Source organism: Dermacentor variabilis, chromosome 1, assembly GCF_050947875.1.
Source record: "Dermacentor variabilis isolate Ectoservices chromosome 1, ASM5094787v1, whole genome shotgun sequence".
NCBI lineage: Eukaryota > Metazoa > Arthropoda > Arachnida > Ixodida > Ixodidae > Dermacentor > Dermacentor variabilis.
The window spans coordinates 218,046,673-218,071,332 of NC_134568.1; the positions used below are offsets into that span (position 1 = coordinate 218,046,673).

At 46.9% G+C, this 24,660-nt stretch overlaps 1 protein-coding gene and 1 non-coding gene across 4 annotated transcripts in view; one reads left to right on the forward strand and one right to left on the reverse strand.

Moving 5' to 3' along the window:
- The window catches only part of LOC142557214 (band 7 protein AGAP004871-like), a 370,091-nt gene that overhangs the window by 48,657 nt on the left and 296,774 nt on the right, over positions 1 to 24,660 (reverse strand). For all 3 annotated transcript variants that reach the window (XM_075668920.1, XM_075668928.1, XM_075668911.1), the window contains 3 exons: positions 2,758 to 2,864; positions 792 to 864; positions 428 to 510 (listed from right to left, as the gene is read on the reverse strand). In XM_075668920.1, coding sequence (XP_075525035.1) covers positions 428 to 510; positions 792 to 864; positions 2,758 to 2,864 — 263 coding nt within the window. The remainder of the gene's footprint in view (positions 1 to 427; positions 511 to 791; positions 865 to 2,757; positions 2,865 to 24,660) is intronic.
- TRNAA-CGC (transfer RNA alanine (anticodon CGC)) lies at positions 21,863 to 21,935 on the forward strand. The gene has a single exon. It is a non-coding gene; the product is annotated as a tRNA-Ala (tRNA).

Consider the following 24,660-nt stretch of genomic DNA (forward strand, 5'->3'; position numbering starts at 1 on the left):
ATTGCTGAACTTCCTTCCTTTAGCAAGATTTAGAGATACTGGCACAGACAAGCCTGTTCGGAGCAGGGTATGCAGCGGAAGGCCCGTTCATGCGCCTCTCCCATTTATGCTTAACATTCGACTGCAGTGGATCTTGCGTTAGTCACATATTTAGAGAGAGCGCTTCTCTATCTCAAAAGTGAAGAGCTACACAAATTACAACATACTTGGTAAACGAGAAGAGAGGGACCTAACCGAGGCGCCCGATTTTTATTAGTCATACATACTTACATACTTGGTGAAGCACTTTAAAAATCGGAATGTACATACGCACGTGATTGAGTGCAAACCTACCAATTCCGGAATTACCGACTCGTAAGCTGGCATTGCGTTTTATTTTTCTTGAGCAGCATAGCTATATGTACACTTCCAACGCAGAAAATCTTACCTCTTGGGGTGGAACATCAAAGGTTAGCGTCCTGAGATCAACCTTGGTGTAGTTTTCGATGCAGGGGAGAATGAAAAAGATACCTGCAAGAGGAAGCACTGGTCTGAACACACATAGCCGCTGGCAAATGGGAAAACGGTCGCAGGTAAGACAAGGTAAAGCAGCCAGCATCGGTGTGTGTTCTTATTGAAGAAGCCCCATGCCCCGAAGTGCGGGGCATGGTTTGCTTCTTCAATAGAGGCAGGCGAGCGCCTGACGGCCAGACACGTGTCGTAATTGCTGCTTGTTTCAGACATTGCTGTATTCGTTAAGTTAGGAGATAGTCGCAAAGCGAGACGTGACAAGCAGAAGTGTGTTTCCTTACCGGGCCCTTTCGATCCCCCTTGCAGGAGTCTTCCCAAACGGAAAATAACAGCGCGTTCGTACTCCTGGACGACCTGCAATTTGCAAAGAAGAGAAGAACAATGCATTGCGTCCGTTACAAAGTGAAAAGGAGAGTGCTCGAAAATTCTGAAGGCGTAGTTTTCGTGCTGACCTAATTACGTATTATGTGCTGATGCATTTCACTAACTATCAGCATTACTCACTCCATACGACATAGGTTTCTCTGGTTTAAGCACTACACAACTTCACGTTGAGCTGGTTTCTGCGACATATTTCGCGCGAACAGCATCGGTTTGAACAGCTGGTCGCCGTGCGGCCTGATGCGTGCCTCGATGGTAGCGCTACTGTTATGTGACTTCGCGTTGGGGCCCGTTCTTTTGAAAACCCAAACAAAAATCCATCGTTGAAAAATGACGCAGTAATTAGTTATCTGCTGATATTTTGCGCTGCGCAAGTTCAGTTGGTCGACGCCAATGGACATACGTCAGCGAAGAAAAGAAGAAAAAAAGTTCGAGCAGCCAGCTGGAGGAGTGTAGGCGCTTTACAAGATGTGCCACGTAACTTGAGCCAAACATTAAAAATGTGCAGATGCCACGGGGCTGGACAGAACTGAGGTAATGTTGTTTGCCGTCGCTTGGAGGTAGTGAGATTATTTTTTTTCAATCCGCGTAATTAGATAATTAGTCTTAATTAATTAACCCAGTTCTCAAATATTACAATGAGATTAAAAGTGTCAATGAGAACGTTGTAGAGCAACACGAAAAACTCTCGATACAGCTTTCTGTTGCTCGATACGTGCTGCATAGAAGTATTTTTCCCAGCGTGGAAAAGCCCGCAAATGCACGCAAAATTGCCACGCGAATGGCCGCTCGAGGCACTTGCGACGATGTTTCCATTCCTAATAAACGTGGTAAATTATTAGAAGTATTTTTTTTTTCATGAGTCGTTAGCAATGCTTACTGAAAAGAGAAGCAATACTAAGACACATATTATTCACGTGCATTTCAGACACCGTTGATAAAAGACTCTGCCGAGAGGGTGACTGAAGTCCGCAGGCTCTTTCCAGGGTAAAAAAAAAGCACGCAAAGCAATCATAAGCGAGGTGAACATACAGCGACAGATTAATTCTATAAGCATAGGCTATGCATGCCTTTATATATAATTGTTAATTGGCTACCTCCTTCTCTTTGAAGAAAATAATAAACTTTATCCTGTGCATATATTTAAATATATTGTTATGTGCATGGTGTCTACAGCGGAAATTTAAAAGCAATGTTGAAGTGAGAAAATACGGATGAGGCAGCCGCCGCTGATGCTTGTCCTCCTATTGCCAGGATTTGTAGAAAAAAACGCGAAAGTATGAATTAAAAGCCGTGCACGTCCGCGCCAACAATGAAGCAGCAAGCTATTAGCCACAATAAAATTTTAAGCGAAAAAGTCGAGGGAACTCATCCGAAACCTCAGATGATGTGGGTGACAAAACTCTGACAATGACACTTTAGGTGGGGGAGGGGGGGAGCTTCAGCCCCCTCCGGAGAGTTCCCCCGTAGTCGGTGCCTATGGTACATGGCGTCACAGCGGGAATGACTCGTGCAACTACTCACAATATGAAAGCGGCGGCTACATTCAATCTGCACCGCCTGTGTCGCTTGATATGTGAAGGTGTCCCTATGGCATTTCGAAACTCCCTATGTGTCCTCAAGCAACAGTGCCCTCTACCTCCCTGCACTCCTGGCCACTACTGGTTTGAGGATCCGGAACAGATGTTTGCGGCCTTATCTGCAGAAAGCGGCGAGTTCTAATCCCACAGTTTCTTGTGAGTTTGAATTTTCTTTCTTTAACGAGTTGAAACTTTATTGTAGTTTCCAATAAAGTTTTCCAGCACAGACGTTCAGAGCATGAAATAAAAAATCCTAAACAGCAAAATAAGGTAAAGGTGCGCTCACCTTGATGCAAAAAAGCAATGAGAAGGGAAAGGTGGCCACGACAATCACGAACGACAGAACGGTGAGGATCCAACCACAGATCCCGAGTCCAGCTTCCGCGGATTCTCCTGAAATTGAGAACACCAACTGTCTAGTATACATACCAAGCATCCAGGACATGCAATCGGCAAAGAAAATCTGCACGGATGCAGAAGAGCTAACGTAATAATTATTTTAATACATATCCACACATGAATGTATATTACACCTCGCATTAATATTTTGTTGGTTCACTGGGCTCGGCACTAAGCCTCAACTGACGCTGATTGTATTATCTAGCACTTATCAACAATGTGTGCAGTTTGAAACAAGCCATGCGCACGCACAAAAAAAAAAGAAAAAAGGATTCCGCTTATGCACAGTTTGTTCCCACGATGCGGGCATCGCCGTGATGTTCATAATGCGGTAATGCGCCCGCCACTGAGATTGAAGCTCTCGGTTTCTATAGGTTTGGAAGCCAGTATTTTAGTCCCTCTCAATGCTCGTCGCTTTCAACACATATCACTATGTTTGCGAGCTTCGAAGTTTGCTTTGGGTGGTTTCAGTCTCTCCCTTAGTCCTTTTCCCCTTTTTCTTTCATTTTCTCTCTCTTTTTCATGAAAAAAAAATTCTGTAAAGACGCTAATCTGACGGGTCACTAACGTCAGGCGATGCGATACCCATTCAGGGGATTGTACAAAAATGCCGGCGCGTTTAAAACGCCTAACGAAAACACCTTTTCACAGCTGAAGGCTGAAACCATGGCCGTCCACGTTCCTCTAGAGCACCAACTCGGGCATCCCGTCGACATAATGTCGTCTTCGCCCGCTATATGCTGAAGTCCTGCTGCGGTCTCCGAAATAAGCGCAAGTACGCCACCACTCTCAGAGTATGCGTGGCGCACAAAACGTGCCACATATTTCCAAGCGCGAGTCTTGTTCTCGGAGTGTGGTTTGGGTTATTAAACACAGTGAGAATGTTAGTTTGTTGATTTCTTTTATATTTTGCCTGATCTATGGCGTGATGCAGCCACCGCCAGGTGACCCCGGTTTCAGCTGACCACGACAGGCTCTTTCAAACTATCGAGAGATAACTTTTAACGGGGGCTCCTCGGCTGTCGTGTATATATGAAGGTTCATAGCAGAAAACCGCATAGAAACGAATATACAGAAGCCGGTCCGGAGGGCACAAGGCTACAGGTCGTGTAATAGCTAAAATGTTTAAAGGTTACAAACAGAGTCATTGCTAAAACAGCATTAAAATGTCACCTAGCCGCTGACACCAAAATGGTACCTAGCCATACTGAAATTGAAACTGAAACTGAATAAACTTACTTGTACTAAAGAAGAAAATTTACTTCAAAACAGGCAAGAAATACGATAACTATAGAAAATGAACAATATTCTAAAAGGATAATTGTGAAACTTCATAAGTTATTAAGAGAATAAAGAAATGAATGTACCAAGCGATGAACAACGTTTAATATGAGATGGTAAAGCGTTCCAAATAGATAAAGTGGAAACATATGCGGCATATCGACCATAATTAGTCCGTATTACAGGTAGCAAAAAATTTCTCTAAGACACAAATTTGGTAGGGTTAGTGCTAAGGAGAATAACCATGCAAAATACGCTTGATAGTGTAAGATAATTGCAAGACGGTGTAGACGAAATAAATAATCGAATTGAATGGAACGGTCAGTGGCGAGCACATTCGGTTTTCAAAGCGTATTGCCGCAGGGGCGTCAGTTCGATTACCTGTAGTGCTTTACTGGGCCAAGTTGTGTTTTTATTTTCGACATACATTTTGATACTGTAAGGCTGAGGAAGAGGAGGTCGACGACGACGGTCTGACGAGATTGAGAGACACAACAAACTTAGTTTCAAACTCCTAATTCCCGTCGCACTAAGACATTGCTGCGCCAGGCACAATGCACCGCAGAAAGAACCAACCTGACCGGCAATAGCAAAATCCAGACAGCTGTTTACATTTGCCTAAGGCAGCAGCAAGCTTGCTACGCTCAAATGTGAAAATGTTCGCTTTCACGCAGGTTGCAGTCTTAAAATTCCGGGGTTTTACTTTCTGCTATTTCATTATGAGGCGCTCCGTATAGTGGGGGCCTCCGGAGCAAGGTTACTATCTTAAGAGCGAGCTCCTTGGCGCGCAGGCTTGTATAAGGTAAAGAATTCAAGGTGCGCTTTACGCTCATGGCATTTGGTTCGCTCGTGGGGTTCTGGAAGTAAGTAGTAATGAAGGGACACGTTTTAAATATACATGCTCCAAGTATTGCGCGCGATCGAGGGAAACGGGAGTGACCCCGCGTACGACTCTAACTAAAGTCTTCCTGGCTGGCATTTCTCGGGATTCCACGCCAATACTCGAGCGAGTTGGTCAGTTGTGAAGCGAGAGAACTTATAAATCACTCCACGAGAGCGCGGCTGCGCGATAGCGACGGGATCTCTATGGGAGTCATATTGCGCGCACCAGTAATAGGCTTCTCCGCAGCCATATAGGACGCCTATATATCACTGATTGCGGTGCCGTTATTTGTGAAAAGAGGGCAGAAACGGGGAAACAAGCAAAGACAAAGCGCGCATCGGGTCAAGATGCCCCGCGCCGTCCGCGATGAGCGTAAGGGAGGAGATTAAGCAACCAACGGCAATCGCCGCTGTCTGCGCGTCGTCCGTCCACCGGCGAGATAAGACGAGCGGGCTAGAGGGGACCGAAAACAAAAGCAGCAGCAGCGCCGTGGACCGCATTGGGGGAGACGGCCAAGGAGTTTTGTCCGCATGGGCCAACTCCTATTCAGCGTGATGAATGTCACAGAAGAGTCGTCGGCGCCGGCGGCATTATTGGAGGCCGCCGCGCTCCTGTCCTCGGGCGGCGCGCGGCAGCAGAAGCTCGGGCGCACTTTTACTCGCGCGGAACTAAACCCACCACCGCGGCGGTGCATCTCTCGATCTTGCTCGCTTGTGGTATTCGCGCTACACCATTCATCTCGGGGCCCCGTGGTCGGCGGCGGCCTGAAAGGCCGCGCACTCGGACGGACCTCCGATGCGTCATCCCCCCACCCTGCTGTCATCCCTCCTCCGGCAACAGCGATGCACGGAAAGGGCGGCTGCACGCGCGCGAGCTGTTGGCGGCGCAATATCAGCGTGATATATCAGCGGCCGCGAGTGGCCTCAATGGCTGCGGCGTATGAAGACGTCCCAAGAGTGATCGGCCGCGCAACAGGGCGGCTTCGGGCTTCCTGGGATTTTGCCTCCTCGTCGCTGTCCCGGCGCTCCTCCTCTTTGCCTTGTCTGCACGCGCCCATTGCGTTGTTGTGTTTCCGGGATGAATATCGCTCGCGCGACTCCTTGCACCGTTATGTCGCGGCCGCGCAAAACGCTTCAAACGACTCTCGCACTGACTGTCTTTGAGTCTTTTCGTTTGTCGACCAAAGCGTCGCGATTTCGGCGACGTCACGAAACAATTTTGCGATGCCTGAGGCGGACAACTAACAGAGGTAACGAAGGCCTCCTCTTTGCCTAAGCCGTAGTCTTCACAGTGATCGAGAAGCCGACAGCGGGCGTAGCTGACATCGCTCTATGGTCGGAGAACGGCCTGTTGAAACCGGCGTGCGTTACATTAACACGTCTATAGCGCAATCAGTCCCGGATAGCAAAAACATTGCAAGTCTTTCAATGTTTCTGCAATGCTAGCGCTCTGCAAGCCTACTAAGCAATAATGGCTGGATGTGGGTCTCAGAATCACCTTGGCCTCAGGCATTCACTTTTTGCTTTACTTTTTATGATTAGATAAAAGACATGGGAGACGAAAACATTGAGTATCGAAAGTAAAATTATTAAAAAGATTAAATTATGGGGTTTAACGTGCCAAAACCACTTTCTGATTATGAGGTACGCCGTAGTGGAGGACTCCGGAAATTTCGACCACCTGGGGATCTTTAACGTGCACCTAAATCTAAGTACACGGGTATTTTCGCATTTCGCCCCCATCGAAATGCGGCCGCTGTGGCCGGGATTCGATCCCGCGACCTCGTGCTCAGCAGCCGAACACCATAGCCACTGAGCAACCACGGTGGGTAAAGTAAAATTATGGAATTGATCGCAACCGCAAAGCCACTTCATAAGATTCACTAACACCGCCTCCTTCACCCCCTCCTTCCCGATTCTCATCTGCTAATGATCATGGGAAACTTTCTTCTCCACTAGAGACAGAGAGAAAGAGAGACGGAAAGGAAAAGTAGAAGACGTAAAGGAAAGTTTGGGTTTCCGAGCACTTTGTCACTCTAATCATTAAGACCGTACAACACTGTCTTGTTCAGACTTGAAGTCCGAATACCAGGTCGCGTGTCCAAGCTGCGGAAATACATAGCTTCTTATTTTCCCCGATTCCGCACTTCGTAAAAAACCTGGCGCATGCTGCACTTTTATTCCAATGTACACATGAGTACAAAAGTGACAGACACCCCAGCATTTTTATTGCAATAGCTATCATATGCAGACTCCAGGCGCATTTCTGCCATTGGCGTCGCCATGAGGTTCCGTACAAAGTCCAAGGGCGGAAAAATTGTCGCCGAGCGCCGTATGCTGTATGTGCGAGTGAAGGCGAGCGAGGGTGAGCCGGCGATTGCGGCTCAACCTCTGGCACGCAACAACAGAAAGCAGGGAGGAAGCGCGCCGCCTTCCGTCGCGCGCAAGGCTTCGGTGGGAGGGGAGAGAGGGAGGGGGGTGTTCTACCCTGGGTCACTCCTGGCCGCGCTCGCGCCCGCCCAGGCCGCTGTATCTTGAACGCCATCTACGACGGATACAGGGTACGCACTGCGCTGTGTTTCACGGCGTAGTTCGCGTTGACGCGAGCGGCCGCACGAAGGTCAATTCGCTCGCTGCTGCTGCCGCGCTTCCTCACGGCAGCGTTTTGACAACGAACTTCCGCGGTCACCGAGTGAGATGTGTTCATATGTGTTCGTACGCGCGTGACACAAACTAAACTAACAAGCATGCATGCTCGTTAACTTAGTATGCCTATGTTTACAAGTTTTTACGGATGATAAAACTACTATCGTTACTTCTTATAGCTGTCCACGAATTTTCTATCGCAATCGATGCTTCGCCTTTCGGGCGAAACTGCCGCTGGTTTCAAAATGCGATTGGGTGTGACTGGAATAAATACCCTTAATCATTGTTTAAATCCTATAATCACACTCCTGAATTATATCAAGTAGAAAAAAACATCTTTGCTAGCCGATGCAACTATGAAGGTAAAAAAAAATGAAGGTAGGGAAGGGTCCGGGGTTTCCGTTACTCTTGGACACGAGGGTACATACATAAACCTCTTGCGTAGTAAAAACCAAAAGAGAGACTGCGCTTGACAAACTGCGCAGAGTGCGAGAACATTGGTTTTCGCACTCTGAATTATTAAGTTCGATCCCAACAGGCACCACCATTTGCTCCTTTTCTTTATTCAATTTGTGTTGCTTGTTTACATTTTCCGTGCACGGTTGTAAACGGGATCATCAACACAGGCTCAACATTCACACTCCGCAACCATAGAATACTGCCGCGTTCAAAACAAGCATCGAGAACCGCGCAGAAGATCTCACTGATAGGCTGTTTCACCAAAACTATTTAGCGTGGTGCGACATTCCCACAGGAGTCATAGTTCTGAGTCATTTCCCGAACGCAATACATTGTTGTCGCAATCGTTCGCACTGGGATTTCACTTTCTACCTGTTACTCACTGTCGGTCGTTTGCATGAGTCATTGAAGTACGCACGGTTGCTGCCGTATAGTACCATACGGCGAAGTTTTCTCGTCACACTCGGTAGTAAAGTGTGCTTTCTAAAGAAATTATCTACGAGGAGCCGCTTCTTGACTAGGCAGCGTAACTTTCCGTGCATACCGATTAATATCAAGAGGGAATTTTTTTTTCACCCCATATCATATAATATAAAACGCCGACTGAAACGGGTGCGAGCTCATAGTTCTCATTTCCGCTCTTCCAAGATAGCTCACTTGATTCATATTTGGCCTCCTTGCCGCAAGTTTATGCCCGGTGCAAGCTAGTCCTTTTTCCCCTCGGCTTATATTAAGTTACGACGGGGTATGAAATGGGTCCCTCAACGCCTCACCCCCTGCAGCAGCCAATTCTCTCTCCGGCTTTCTCTTCTCGTTACAGTGCACACAACGCCCGAGATATATGTGTGCGCCTGGGGCAGCTCGTACAGCACCAGCGGCATATTCAACCACCCACGTATTATAACCATCATGAACATTTGTCACACTCCTTTTCGTTGGTGCGCCTGTGGAAAGTGCCAACAATGGAATTCTGTCACTGCTGGCGGCCAGTGAGAGTTTTTCTCTTCGGTGACCCACTCGTGTGCATTCTAAGGCAAGCTTATCCACAAAACGTTACGAAGGTCTGGGACCGTATTCAGAAGACGTCTCACATATACGTAAGAGAAGTTCCTCATTGGCTGGTGTTCTCACGTGGGGCACCCGCCACTCGCGGCGGCGACCAGCGTTCGACTATCGCCGGGGCGATGACCACTTGCAGACGGCACTAACTTACGGGAGGTTTTTGCCGTTTGCATGCGGCAGCTATTACCTGTATGACTCCTTTAATCAATCGTCATGCACGCGCTCACTCACGTGGGCTGCTACGCAATACTTGCAGGATTTCACAACTGAGGTTATAGTTAATGAGCTTTGCGAGTATTCTTTGCCTGCAGCTCCTGTCAAAGTTGAGTTTTCCTTGTTTCTCCTAGCGGATATTTTTGGAGTGCATGCCTAAAGTATAGCCTTCAGTTTACGTTAGTGTGACATCAAGGAACCATGTGCGCCTAAGCTGCAAATATATATAGAAATACCGCCTAAGGATGTCAACAACACCGCCATCTCTAATTTTTATAGGAAAGTCTTTTCTTAAGAAGCCACAAGAACTTTCTTAAGCGGCCTACTACTATTGATGGCATGCTTGCGTATAACTGCATGTGTCATTGATGTAGCGAGTTGTCTGTCTTTTGTGTTCACGAAAATCCTGTGTTCAAATTCATTTTAAATACAGATGTAGTAGAAACTCTAAGTACGTGCTGCGCTTGTCAGAGATGAGCAAATAGAAAATCTGGGCTGAATATGATTTAAAGGGAGGGAGACAGAGAGCTAGCTCGAGAAACATCGAGACGTTTCTCGCGTATGGACTCACGCACAACGCTCGGGACAACACATTTGTGCATTTTGCTCCCGAGTTGCTGTTAAAGAAATCAGTTAGCAGGGTTGGAACTTCAAGCGCTGGGCCAACTTTTACGTTGCCTGAGGACCTGCAGCATGATGGCGGTGTGAGTCGAATATGAGACCGCTTGTGCAATGCTGCGAACGCTAGTTTGCAGCATTTCACTTTTATGAAGATAAGAGAAACTATCATGATCTTGTCTTTCACAACACCTAAAGTGGTGCAAGCAATGAGAAAACTAAGTAATTCATACATACTTATTGTCTGTGTCATAGCGGCTTTTGACACTAGTGTACGAAACGCTTGCAATGATTGAACACGCTTTGCGTGTGCATGCTTCTGCGCGTTCCTGCGCACTGCTTTTAGCTGCGCACATTGGCTTTCGTGATCGTTGCGAAGGTTGAAGGCGCTTGCCGGGTGAGAGAGTCAGAGGCAGAAAAATTAGGCACCCAAAAGCGCGATTCATGTTATGCAGATGCAAAGTAGGCGCGCTCTGATTTGGAGGACTGAATTCGGAGTGCATTCGACTGAAAGTGTGTGTGTGTGTGTGTGTGTGTGTGTGTGTGTGTGTGTGTGTGTGTGTGTGTGTGTGTGTGTGTGTGTGTGTGTGTGTGTGTGTGTGTGAGAGAGAGAGAGAGAGAGAGAGAGAGAGAGAGAGAGAGAGAGTTTTTAAAAGGATGCATAGGAAATAGAGAAACAAAAACGACATCAAACAAAATTTAGGAGCCCAGCAGCGCGCCCGAGTGATGTTCTACGGGACTGGGAAATGCTAAGTTCAGTGCTCGGTTTTTCAAACGAGCGCGTATTCGGCGATACATAAGAGTCTCGGCGTTGGGCCCGAGCCCACGCAAACACACAGATCGGGAGTCGCGGCAACAAATTGTGACGGTAGCCCAGTAAGAAAACGCCTTCAGTCTCTCCCCTGTCCAAGGGCGGACCCCGCCAGACGCAGTGAGCAAATACTCGTTTTTCTTTCCTTTCCCTTTTCGATCTTCCAGGGCCGTTTACGTGATGTATGTGCCCTTTTGTTTGGTCCAGGTGGGATTTGAAAAGCGCTTCGCTTCGCGCTGGGTCTCCCGACATTGCGTTCGCTGTTTTTTGTTCCTGTTTCATTTTCTTGCCAAATAAAGGCGACCAGTTTCGTGGGAAAGACATTTGGCAACCAAATTTCCGATTTGTTATCATTCAATGCACTCGCTCTTTATTATTACTTTTTCCGTGCATACCTGCATTCGCTTCACTCTTGCTTTCTCGGACGAATGATGTTTTACGACGATGGGCACGCGAGCGCGGCAGAGAAACAAAACGAAGAATGCCCGCATGCTGGGAAACCCAAATTGCTGGGATCAGGGCCGAATGGCAGGTAAAGATATTGCGCCGTTTTTGGCCGGAGACGGGGAAATGCGCGAGCGCCTTAGGTGCCCGGGAGACGTTCGAATAGCTTAGGTAAAAAACGCCAGCGCAAGAAGGAGTCGTCACGAGGCGGAAAATGCCAAAGCTAACGTTTTAAAAATTTACAGGCGTTAAGCGATGTCGCTCGCTATGACTCTTTAACCTTAAAGGGACACTAAATGTTACTATAAAGTTAAGTTAAAATGATAAAGCAATGCTCTAGAACGTCTAAGGCATCAATATAATCGCGAACAGAGCTTTGGTAAGCGACAAATTGAGGCAAATGCATGACACGATTTGAGACCCTCCAGCGACATTCCGGTACTATAGCCCGATGACGAAGGCACTCCTCATCATAATTTATTTCACTAGTATTCAACCACTCGTATTAAAAAGGTCATTTCATTAGGTTATAGGACGGAAGAAAATGCTACTTGTCTACTTCTGTTCGATTCTGAGAAAAAACATTTGGCGTTACCCTTCAGTAGTATGGGTGGTCGAAAGGTTTCATTTTCGCTTGACTGCGCGCTTGACTCTGCGCCGCGCGCGCTTTGGAGTTTGAGTTCTTTCGTTACCGCGTCGTGCTGCGCTGGTTCTGCTGGCTCGCGAAACTTGCATTTGGAACAAGCAGCGAGAATGCCACGTTCATGTCATGTCGTGGGATGCGCGAACGGTCCGGGGAACTTGGCCAAGGGCAGTTGCAGTGGCGCATCCAAGGTTACTTATCACGGCGTGCCAACGAGTGAACCTCTCCGTTCGAAGTGGTGAAGTGCTATACCTCTGCCACAGCGCGTTGGCAAAGTGCCGTAAAATCGCATAGTGTACTTCGCTGCACTTTCGTCCAGAGGATTACGAGTTCAAAGCCGACTTACTGAAGTCGTGTGGAGTGCCTTTCAAAGCAATGCTTTCCCGTAGCGCTGTTCCGTCGGTCTTGCCTGCATTCTCCGAAGCGCAAGAACAACTGCAGGTCGAAGACGGAGCGGTGTGCGTGGCATTTGGTTTTAACGAAGAAAAAGCTACAAATGTGCGAATACGTACAGCGATAGCATACAGTTGCCGTAGTAGTAGTACGCAACGACGCCGGCAGCGCGAGCCCGCAGCAGCAGGTCGCGTTCATCAGTGCTTGAATCGCTGAAGTCGAGCCCAGCAGCGCGAGCCAATGTCAGGGTCGTCCATTGCAACGATCGTCAAACTTGGCGTCATAAAATAAAGAACCAGCTTATCGTCGCGCGCTTTCCCTTCCGCTAGCCACCATAGTTCCACTTTCGCGCTGCTGTCGGCTCTGTCTTGGCTGTTTCTGGCCGCGCGTTTGCGTTTCGTGCAGAAAAGCCGTAGCGCCGTCTGCGGGCGCAGTTTTACTCCCCGACGGCTCAACGTCACTATGAGACCATGACGTCACCACACCTTGATCGGAGGGCGGGCGACTTGAATTGCGCTAGAGTTACGCGGACGCTTCAAAACGCATTTTCTCTTAAGATAAGTCTTTTATTCACATGAAACAAGCGTTTCGAGGTTTCTGGGATGATAGTTCAACAGTGCACGTTGACTTAATGTTAACCTTTAGTGTCTCTTTAACTGGTGGTGGAGCGCACTTAATAGAAAATTCTTGACAGGTAACAAGAGTAAGCGGCCTTAAGAAAAGTTTTAAATAAAACTTCGGCACAACCTAAAGAAATGAACCGAATGTAGTGTGGTGAAGCAGCATAGATTCCTAACTGTCTGTGCAGTCATTGATAACTGGAGATAACGGGAGGGAAACAGGTTTGGAATTACGAATGTTCCTGACGGTGCGTTTTCTTTTCTTTTTCTTTTTCTAGTCCTATGGATCCTCTAATTTCTATAACATTCGTCGGGCCTGTTCAAGCCTTTGCCGCCTTTATTGTGATTTCATTCCTCGTCTATTTCCTGTACCGCCCGAACTTTTGCATTGTTACGTTCGCATCAATACGCCGCAGAGTTCGTAAGCACTGTCAGCCGAATTGATAAAACTTTTCACTTTGAAGTGCTCTTGGGCATTGGCTAGTTGCCTTCACTAATACTGTGCCCAGCATCAGAATTGGCTAGAATTTTGTCTTATGAACAATTCTAGCGTAAGAACTATTTGAGATTCGAGCCCAGCTACATGTTTGCAGCCCCGGACAAATCCATGGAAAAAAAATCAGCGTGGCCGCCACCAGACATGGGCGCCCTCGCGAGGGCGAGCCCTCATGGGGGTCTTCTTCACCCTCATCTGGCCTCACCCTCACGTGGTGAGGTGAGCGTGAGGTGAGGATTGCCTTCGAGCGTATTGGTGAGGATGAGATGAGGGATGGTGCGGTGACTATGCGATGTTAAATGAAGAAAAGGCAATTCGTATTGTTGCAGTACAGAAATGTCACTCAGAAATGTCACTCAGAATTGCTGTTGATGTTAGCTGTTGTTAAACATATTGAAAACTGTAGCCACTGAACGCGGCTAAGAGAGCGGGAGGAATGACGGTGACTTTTTGGCGTCAGTCCGATATTATTTTTTTTATTCAATTATATGGAGACTCCAGGTGAATGCTTGCTGTCGCCGTTGCCGTCACCGTGAGGTTCCGTACAAAGTCCAAGGGTGATAAAACCGTCGCTGCGCGCCGTATGCTGCATGTGAGAGTGAAAGCGTGCGAGAGTGAGCCGACGACCGCGGCTCAATCTCGCGCGCGCAAGGGAGGAAAGCGGCGAGGTAGCGTGCCGTCTTCTGTCGCGCGCAAGGAACTGGGAGGAGGGGAGGTAGGGGGGGGGCGGGCGTCGTACTTCGGCAGCAACTGCGTATGGCGCGGCCACGCGGTCTTTATCTTGAAAGCAATCTGCTTTGGCGACAGAGTATAGGTGGGCTGACAGCTCGTAGCTTTGCGTGTGCTGTGTTCTCGCCGCTCAATTTACGTTGAAGCGATAGACAGCGCGAAGGTCACTTCGCTCGCTGCTGCTGCTGTCGCGCTTCCTCAAGCCAGCGTTTTCCCAGTGAGTGTCCGCGATCATCGAGTTTGATGTGTGCATGTTTGCCTCGGCGTGCTGACACTATGTTTGCTAATTTAGTTAGTAAGTGAGTGTTTACAAGTTTATACGGCTGATAAAACTACCATCTTTACTTATTATGGCTGTCTACTAATTTGCTATCGCAATCGACGCTTCCCATTTCGGGCAAAACTGCGACTTTTTTCATTGATCACCACCCGTCAGCGCACTCCTTTATTCGAAGTAAGCACCCTGGAATTTCGAGCACGGATAGCGTTTGTTGACGTATGAAATAAAGGAAGCATCAATATGAAGAAGAAAAAAACATGTCGATAACATAAATAGAGCTGATATAGTGTACAACCAAAACTTTTTTAGTTTATTCTTAAGCTCGCGCATAGCGGCGACAGTCGAGTGCCTTTATTTACGGTGAACATTCACCTTAAGCGTTTCAGCTCAACCTCCACAACGCCAAGCAGTTGCACTGGTTATCAAGAATAAGCACAGCAGAATAGTTGGATAGATTAACACATGGTTGCTTAGTATATAATAATGAATTGGGACAAATTCTCTGTTTTCAAATCCCCGTAACCAGCTTGAAACATTCCGCACAAAAAGCACCGTTAGCAGTTTATTAGAAACATGGCAGCACTCAGCACTACATTCGTGTTCCATATATACAGGGTGTCCCACATAACTTCAGCCAAGAATTTAGAAATTAAAGGCACGTCGGAAGCGAATTGAACCGAATGCATACTATTCGAAATAGCCTACAGTAACTCAGACTATTTTTTGCTTTCACCGTAACTCACTAATCAATTAAGTTTAATTACTGAACTTTTTCATTATTGGCTGAGGACCCCAAGTATGATACGCAGATTTGTGGAAAACCTTCCGAAACCACCGATCGAGTTGCTTCCTTGACGTTACATCTCATGTAGTCCTTTTTTTTTCCGGGTTGCAAAGAAAGCCTGCGAAATATGAAAAAAGCCACGTGACGGAGCGCTTGCGCAGTTGTATTGTGCTGCTCTCAAGCGTGCCTTCCGTGAACAAGGTCGCCTGCATCGTGACTGGCGACGAGAAAGCGGCAGGGCGTTCTTTAGCTCATCGGCAGCGCTCGACCAGCAGCATGCATTTTTGCCGTAATCCGACGGCGAAACACGCACGCATGCACAAACAACTTTGAATTTGGATATTCAGTAAAGATCCCTTTTGCCCATTTTATCTTCAGGCGAAATAAATCCAGCACTGCCAAGGTATGACATTCTTACAAGACATGGTGATGAACAAGAAATAAGGAAATTTCTTGTATATTAACGACTCTCGTGCAAACTCTTTTCTAAGTTATTAGCGTTTGTAATTCCTCTGCTTTGCTATATATTAGCCAGCAGACAGGAAGGCATTTTTGTCATTGAAACCTTCTATCCAAGAGAAAGTCTGAATTTGTGAGATCTGGGTCTAATTGAGTGAGTCCGAGTGAACCCGAGTGAGTAGAATTTTCTTGAGTTTGAGTCTGAGTGAGCCTGGCTGATTATGGTTCTGGTGAGTGTGAGTCCAAGTGGTCACGCTGGCTGAATAGAATTTCGGTGAGTCTCAGTCCGAGTGAGCTCTAAGCAAAAAATATAATTTGTGAGTGAGTCTGACTAAACTCCGTTTATTTTGCGGACCTTTGATCAAACGCCTAAAACAAAGCAGTGTGGCACGCTTTGACAATAGGAATGGCACTAGACAATCAGTGTTGTAAACTAAGCTCGCGGGCCGAACAAATCGTTCATTTGAAGTTGTAGAAAACGACAGGTAAGACAAGGATTGTAGCATTTTCAACTTCAGGGTGAGGGAAGGCGAATAAATTTTTATAGGTGAGGACGAGGGTGAAGGAGAATGGCCAAATTTTTCAACTTGAGCGTGAGAATGAGGTGAGGACGGTACTTGCGTGGTGAGGGTGAAGGATTAATACGAAAAATGAGGGCAGTTGCCCACCTCTGCCCACCACTCCTTAAGGAAAATGAAAGAGAAAGAAAGAAAACAAAGCAAGCAGCCTGAGCATGGCCACCGTGTTTAAATAAAGACCTCATTGCACGGATAATATCAATTACAATCAATTTCAAAGAAAATACGAGACGAAGGTAGGACGTATGCCTCTGTTGGCCCTATATTTAGTGTTTAACGTTGTTGTGTAAATTCAGTGTAAATTAACAGCGACTCAGCAAAAACCCTGGAAGACCACCATTACCGGTGAACCTGCCATGGCTGCCGCGAAAGTGACTTTATAAATAAAATAGCCATACCTTGTTAATACAAAAAAGCAAGAACGTTAGCCCAAAATAATTTAGTATAACTTCCTTATGGATAAAACGAGGAACGGGGAGCTCTGCAAAAGTACGCTGCGCAATCCTCAACGGAGCAACATACATCCTGGCAGTCTGGTGATGTTCACCAACGACTATTGTTCGGGACTGAAGTAATTGAATCGACGAAAGAGAGGCATTGCCTGGGATTTTCCTTGTTTCTTTTTTTTCTAATCAAGATCGAACAGCACGAAAGACGGGACAAACAAATCAAACGAAACGCAGGCGGCTCAACTGCTAAAAGTGCTTGCCGCTGCGAAGAGGCGCTAACGAGCATTTGCGCCATAAAGACGACATTGCGGAGAAAAGAGCGATACGCCTGAAATGAAACAGTTCGAACTTGGTTTCTGTTCTTGTTTTCGTTTTTCCAACGCAATGGACAAGAGGAACGTTAGCCAGGGTCCGCACCTGCTCTACTGGCGGATGGCTTTCAAGGAAAATAATCTTCGCCGTAAAAATAGAAAAAAAAAAGCCAAATGAAAGAAAGCGGGGGGGGGGGGGGGGCAAAGTGCAGGCCGCGGAGTAAATTGAGAGCATGGCGGGAAAGAGGCGAAACAGGCGGCTAAAGAGGGGGAGGGAGGGTAGGCTCACGAAGAAGGAGCCCCTGGATGAGGGCGCGCGAGTTACAAAGCACCTGGCAGGGCAGCGATCCCTGGGAACCCGTTTCCATCATAAACGCGCACGGCAGCAGCGGCAAAAGGGCTTCCCATTCTCCTGAGAGGTATTTGCGCCAACACAAATATACGGCAGCCGCCACCGCGGAGGTCTGAGGTGGAGAGAGGAGAAACAGCCTCGGCCGTCCTCCGACACAGAAGAGGACCGCGAGGAAAAATTCGTTTAAGTCATACGCAAACTGCAAAAATGGAGCCAAGATACGCCGCTAAAGGCTTGAGGAGCGCCGCACAAACGCACGGGGACTCAAACGACGACGCCCACATAAGGCAGAGGAAACAGGAAGAAGCAAGGGAAGAAGGGGGGGGGGGGGAGGGGGTACGTGTGGCGGCGGCTGGCTGATGCTCCGAGGCAGAGAAGAAGAGATGGCGAGTCTTAAGTTACGATACGAAGGCGCTTCCTAATGTCTCCGGCGAGACATATCCCGACCTCCTGCCTCTGCACTCGTTCGGTGGGGGCAACGTGTTTTTCTTTGGGCCCCGTCCGCGTTTTGACTCACGTGGCGCGGCGGAGGCTGTTCTTTTACGTTTCGTGGCCGAGTTTTCGCGTGCGTCAGCCCTGAAATATCGCAGCCGTGAATCAAAGTGATGAGGGCGACCTGTTCCAATGAGTTATGGCTGCAAGCCACAGAAAAGAGTGGGCCGCCTCGCCCGCCACCCGCGCACCGGCGGCCTGGGCTGTGCTGCCAGGCGACTCGGTCGTCGGGCCGCCCCGCGTCTTCTTCCTGCGTATAGCGACGCCTCCCTCTGTCCCTCTGCTCTCCCTCCATCCCGTCTAGACAGACGCGCCTTTTGCCCGCGTGTCTCGAGCTCCAATTTCGTGGGAAAGGCACGAAAGCCGCTACCCTTCCCCCTCCACCCCTCCCTTCACAGTCATTCACGAGCACGGAAGAAAACCCTTTGCGTTGCATCTAACGCAGTCATCCACGACGATAACGGAAGAGAGAATAGTCTAGAGGAATTCGAAATCCCACAGGTAACGCCGGAAGAAGTAAAGAAAGCCTTGGGAGGTATGCAAAGGGGCAAGGCAGCTGGGGAGGATCAGGTAACAGCAGATTTGTTGAAGGATGGTGGGCAGATTGTTCTAGAGAAACTTGCCACCCTGTATACGCAATGCCTCATGACCTCTAGCGTACCGGAATCTTGGAAGAACGCTAACATAATCCTAATCCATAAGAAAGGGCACGCCAAAGACTTGAAAAATTATGGACCGATCAGCTTACTGTCAGTTGCCTACAAACTATTTACTAAGGTAATCGCAAATAGAATCAGGAACACCTTAGACTTCTGTCAACCAAAGGACCAGGCAGGATTCCCTAAAGGCTACTCAACAATAGACCATATTCACACTATCAATCAGGTGATAGAGAAATGTGCGGAATATAACCAACCCTTATATATAGCTTTCATTGATTACGAGAAACCGTTTAATTCAGTCAAAACCTGAGCAGTCGTGGAGGCATTATGGAATCAGGGTGTAGATGAACCGTATGTAAAGATACTGAAAGACATATATAGCGGCTCCACAGCCACCGTAGTCCTCCATAAAGAAAGCAACAAAATCCTAATAAAGAAAGGCGTCAGGCAGGGAGATACGATCTCTCCAATGCTATTCACAACGTGTTTACAGGAGGTATTCAGAGACCTGGATTGGGAAGAATTGGGGATAAAAGTTAAAGGAGAATACCTTAGTAACTTGCGATGCGCTGATGATATTGCCTTGCTTAGTAACTCAGAGGACCGATTGCAATGCATGCTCACTGACCTGGAGAGGCAAAGCAGAAGAGTGGGTCTAAAAATTAATCTGCAGAAAACTAAAGTAATGTTTAACAGTCTCTGAAGAGAACACCAATTTACAATAGGTAGCGAGGCACTAGAAGTGGTAAGGGAATACATCTACTTAGGGCAGGTAGTGACCACGGATCCGTATCATGAGACTGAAATAATCAGAAGAATAAGAATGGGCTGGGGTGCGTTTGGCAGGCATTCTCAGATCATGAACAGCAGGTTGCCATTATCCCTCAAGAGAAAAGTGTATAATAGCTGTGTCTTACCAGTACTCACCTACGGGGCAGAAACCTGGAGGCTTACGAAAAGGGTTCTACTTAAATTGAGGACGACGCAACGAGCTATGGAAAGAAGAATGATGGGTGTAACGTTAAGGGATAAGAAAAGAGAAGATTGGGTGAGGGAACAAACGCGAGTTAATGACATCTTAGTTGAAATCAAGAAAAAGAAATGGGGCATGGGCAGGACATGTAATGAGGAGGGAAGATAACCGATGGTCATTAAGGGTTACGGACTGGATTCCAAGGGAAGGGAAGCGTAGCAGGGGGCGGCAGAAAGTTAGGTGGGCGGATGAGATTAAGGAGTTTGCAGGGACGACATGGCCACAATTAGTGCATGACCGGGGTTGTTGGAGAAGTATGGGAGAGGCCTTTGCCCTGCACTGGGCGTAACCAGGCTGCTGCTGCTGCGGCTGCTGCTGCTGCTGATGATGATGATAACGCAGTTATTGACAGAACATTTATAATATCTTGACGTGAATGTGCGAATCCAAGTTAAAGTACCGAAGAAAGAACAAGGCGGTGCATTCGCCGCAGTATTGTATTAGAGTAAATTAATTCATTGTTTTTGTTTGACGAGCCTTTTGAGGTGACACGCTTCGGCCATTTTTCTTGCGATGCCGTGAAAGAAGACAGCCTGCGCCAGAGGTGCGGTTTCGTACGGGGTCTATTGATTCGGTAAGTGTGCGATTTTGATCTTAAGTTAATGAACAGCGTATTGCTCTACCAACGTGTTTAAACCTACACGGAACCGCTTGTAAATGCGCATAAACGTTTGTCGAACTTGAGATTGTACGAAGCTCGCAAAACACTGGAATCCAGTGGGTGTGGCTCTCATGCCAGTGATCTGGCCGCAAGAAGAAAAACAAAAAATCCGGCAGAAAGAATCTCAAAAAGGCCATTTGACGTTAATGCGACCACGTTTGAAGCAATGTAGCGACGCACCGTATAGCCACCGCCGAAACGCGCCATGTATGAGGCAGGTACTGAAGTAGGGCTCCCCTCTGGCGCTTCCCTTGAATGAACGACGTACACACACCCTGTGGCACACACCAAGTTGGCGTGAAAACAAAACGGTTACGTCCGGACATAGAGAGATAGAGACCGGAAAGTGTTCGAATTACCTTAAGAACGCTGATAACCTCTGTGCGAAATAAAACATATTACGAATAGCGGCAATAGATGTGCAGAAGACGCAAAAGGAGATTGCTACGCTCATCACTCTGCGCACTTTTTCGAGCCGACCTGAGTCGCCGAAAGAGTTCCACACACGCCGGCCAGTCTCCTAAGTCAGCCTGAAGTAGCTAGTGAGAAGTGTGCGTGATATGACGCGCACGAAGCACGAACGTATGACGCTAAAGTATAAAACGTAAGGCGTTGCAGACACGGAAGAAATGCAGCAACGGCGAGCACACGGCGCTAACTCGCTGCTTAATTTCGAAACTCGTGACATTTTTGAATTTGAAAAATTTGAAAATTGCCTTTATTTCTCCCATGTACGAAATTGGGGAAAGGACCACAGAATAAAGAGCTACATAAGTGTAGCTTGTGTGCACCTGAGGCCCAATATGCATAAGTAAATAGATGGCAGAGAAACAAAAAACGCACTTAACAATCAAAGTGATAACGTGATACATATATACAAGATTACATTCAAACGAATAGCAATTCAACGAGTGAACATTGATATACATATCATTATAATGTTTCACCATCTGAAAACAGTTTTAAAAAATCCAAAATTTGCAAACACATGTTGCAGTGAATGAAATACTCTAGAAGTCCCTCGAGAACAATCTACACAAAAGAGAAAGACCGACATGTTTGACATTACAAAATATCGCTTAAATTCTGGAAGTATGTAATATATATAACTTTCGTTGGTTTCTTATGTATTTAGGATTTTTGGAATCAGGAAATGCATAGTTTGGTTACCATAGTCAGTTTTAGTTCGAGGAACAGTATATTTTTCCGTGCATCTAGTACGAACAACTTTATCCTTTAAGGTTATGACAGCAAGAGATTTCAAAAACTCATTCACTGCAGGTGGTGCAAATCTAATGTAATAGAGTTTCCGATATTCGAAAGTAGTGCTGATGCGAATAATATTATACTCAACAAAAAGCCTCTAGAGTGTAATCTATAACTAAAACCAGCAATATGCCTGACGGCTTTCTTTTGCAATACCCTCCGTTAACCCCCTTCTCGTTCATTACATAACGAGGGTCTCGAATCCGGCAACATTGATGCCTTCAGGTAGCATGTGTGGGCTTATTTACCAGCTGCCTTCACCCAAAAAGATCGCGTACTCGTGGCGCCCGCGGCAGAAAGGATGCTCCACATCCGCCGCCGAGGTCTGTGAGTGGGAGTATAACCAAGAAAGTGGATGGGGAAACGGCGCCGCGGTAGCTCAACTGGTTAGAGCATCGCACGCGCAATGCGAAGACGTGGGATCGTTCCCCACCTGCGGCAAGTTGTTTTTTCATCCACTTTCATTGCCATTCACTTATCATTGCTTTAATTCAATTAGTAAGTACAAGTAATAAATACTCATAAACGTTTGTCGAAATTGTGATTGTACGAAGCTCGCAAAACACTGGAATTCAGTGGATGTGGCTCTCATGCCAGTTATCTGGCCGCAAGAAGAAAAAAAAAACCCGGCAAGAACAATCTCAGAATGGCCGTTGACGTTAACGCGATCACATTTGAAGCAATGTAGCGACACACCGTATAGCCACAAGTAAGTACAAGTAATTTCCCCTATGTTGTCCTTGGCGTCCTTGTTTGTTGGCTTCTCATGACAGTGATCTCCCGTGTAATAATCGCCGCCCGGGTGACCTTTCACTGGACAACATCGACAGCTGCGGATTTTAGTGATCTTCACAGCACTATTCCTGTGATTTTTAAGAAACCACCTCTAATATGAAGTGTGCATTCAGTGATGATTCAGTGCTTACTATCCGCCTAACTACACAACCAACTGTAGCTGGCATTCGAGAACTTGCACTCGCCCAGAAAAGACACGACGTTATTTCTCATCGGCTTTCACATGTCACTTTGACATCATGGCCAGCCAGACGTACCAATGAAGCTGCTCGATGTGCTGATGAAGATTGCGTGCAGGATGCAATCTCGCTAAACTTCGCATGTTCACGTGCGATGATCCGTGGCTCATGTGGAACCGGTCAAGTTTCCAGTACACCCATCTGCATCGCCTGGACCTTTCTGTCCAGCACTCTCAGCAATGTGAACTCTCCCGAACATAGCCAGCTGTATTTTTCCGACTGTGGCTTGATATAGCTTTCACTAAATATTTCACTTGCTATATCATAATGGCCGACAGCGCTTCCGGTGACGACTGTGGCAGCGATGAAATTATCAAGCACATCTTTTACCGTCGTACCCGCTACCAGTGGTAGCTCCTGACCTGGCTAGCTCGTCTGGATCGACCGGATGCTTTGTGGGCAGATGATCCTGCAGTGCCGCCCCATATGGTCGTCGTACCAAAAGGTGATCGAGGTGCTAACTCGGCTTTCTGCGCTTAAGTGACCTGTGTGAACGACTACAACCCTCCCGTGCTTTCTTTCATCGCTTTTCGGGCCATGACTCTCTCTTTCTCTCTCTCATTACAACTCTCCCTATGTAGGATAGCAAACCAAATGGATCTTTTCCAGTTATAATCCCTGCCTTCCCATCTTATTGCTCTCTCTCTCTCTCTCTCTCTCTAAATCTCTTTCATCCTCGACAGCCACATTTAACATTTATTCTAGAGTAGTCTTAATTATACGAAGTCTGAGAACTTCCTCAATAACAGATGCACGTTCACGCCAGCCTGTGGAGAAGAGCATGAGCGGAAACATAAACTTTCGAATTATGTGTGCACGTAAGACTCTTTGACCGCATATCTGCGAAGCCAGCTTACATACTCGCAACAGCTTTGGCTGCAGTTTAGGGGAAACAAAAATACTAGCGTGACATTGCGCCGCAATATATAAACGCACGCACAAATGGTCGCGCGAGAAGAGGAACAGCAGGACAGTAAAAACAAGGTGAACGGCTCAGGCGGTGCCTATCGCCCCGGGCGCGGAGCCCAGGGCTGAGCGGGTGACAGAAAAGGCGAAAAGCACTGACTTGAGAGACTCTACGCAAAACCCAATAAACAAGCCATTGCATGTTCCACAAATTTCTTGCTGTCGTTTTTTTTTTTTTTTAATGCTGGAGCTCTATGTCGTATTCTCTTGATGGTCGCCCTTTCTTCTTTAGGAGAACAAAACTGGTGCCTCGTTCCTGCACTTTGTTAGCTATGCTCTTATCTCTTTTTAACCACACAACAAGAAATAAAGTGAAACTGGTGACAGAAGAACCGGCTGCTTTAGATGGAAACGAGCTCGCATGCAAGCTATTTGCATGCATGATCAGATGTTCTCTGATAGGACCTATAGAGTGCGCTGAGGGCAGGTACCCGCTCTCTTCCATATTTTTCCCTCCTGCTCAATCTTTCACTATCTCTACGAAACGTTCACTTTTCTGCGGACTCTTTATTCGCGCCTCTCTTTTTTCCTCCGTGGGTCTACGATAGAAACACAAAGAAATGTGAACCAGCCGACGTGTAAAGAAACCTAATACGCCGAGTAACCGCCTTCGTAGTGAACAAAGGGTATCGGTGCAAATTCTGTTGCATACAAAGCAGTTTTCAGCTTTCTAAATGAAAAGAAAAAGGGAAGTGAAATCAGCTTCAAATCTCGTGCCTTGAAACGTGTCTCCAGTTTACAAACTTTTGTTGTTTCTTCCATTTTCTTTTTTGTCTTGTACAAGGGTCTTTCTTTCTTTCCTTCTATCTTTCTTTCTTTCTCATTTTTTTTTCAGGAATGGTTTTCATAAGAAAAGGCTCGTTGAGCATTGTTGAAATGACTTTCCCAAGGTGTCAGAAAAATTTCCTCAGGCATCCTTGTAAATTACATTTTCTTGCGTAGTTTCTTCTTAAGACGAGTGACAAGTCCAAGTTTAGTTCGGAAAGCCTACTTATAACCATGTTTCCAAAAAAGTCACAATGATGCGCCTGCATTCTGACTTTCATAGCGCAGAGGGCTCACTTATTCATATCTCTCATGTTTAGTTTTGTGTGTGTGTGTGTGTGTGTGTGTGTGTGTGTGTGTGTGTGTGTGTGTGTGTGTGTGTGTGTGTGTGTGTGTGTGCG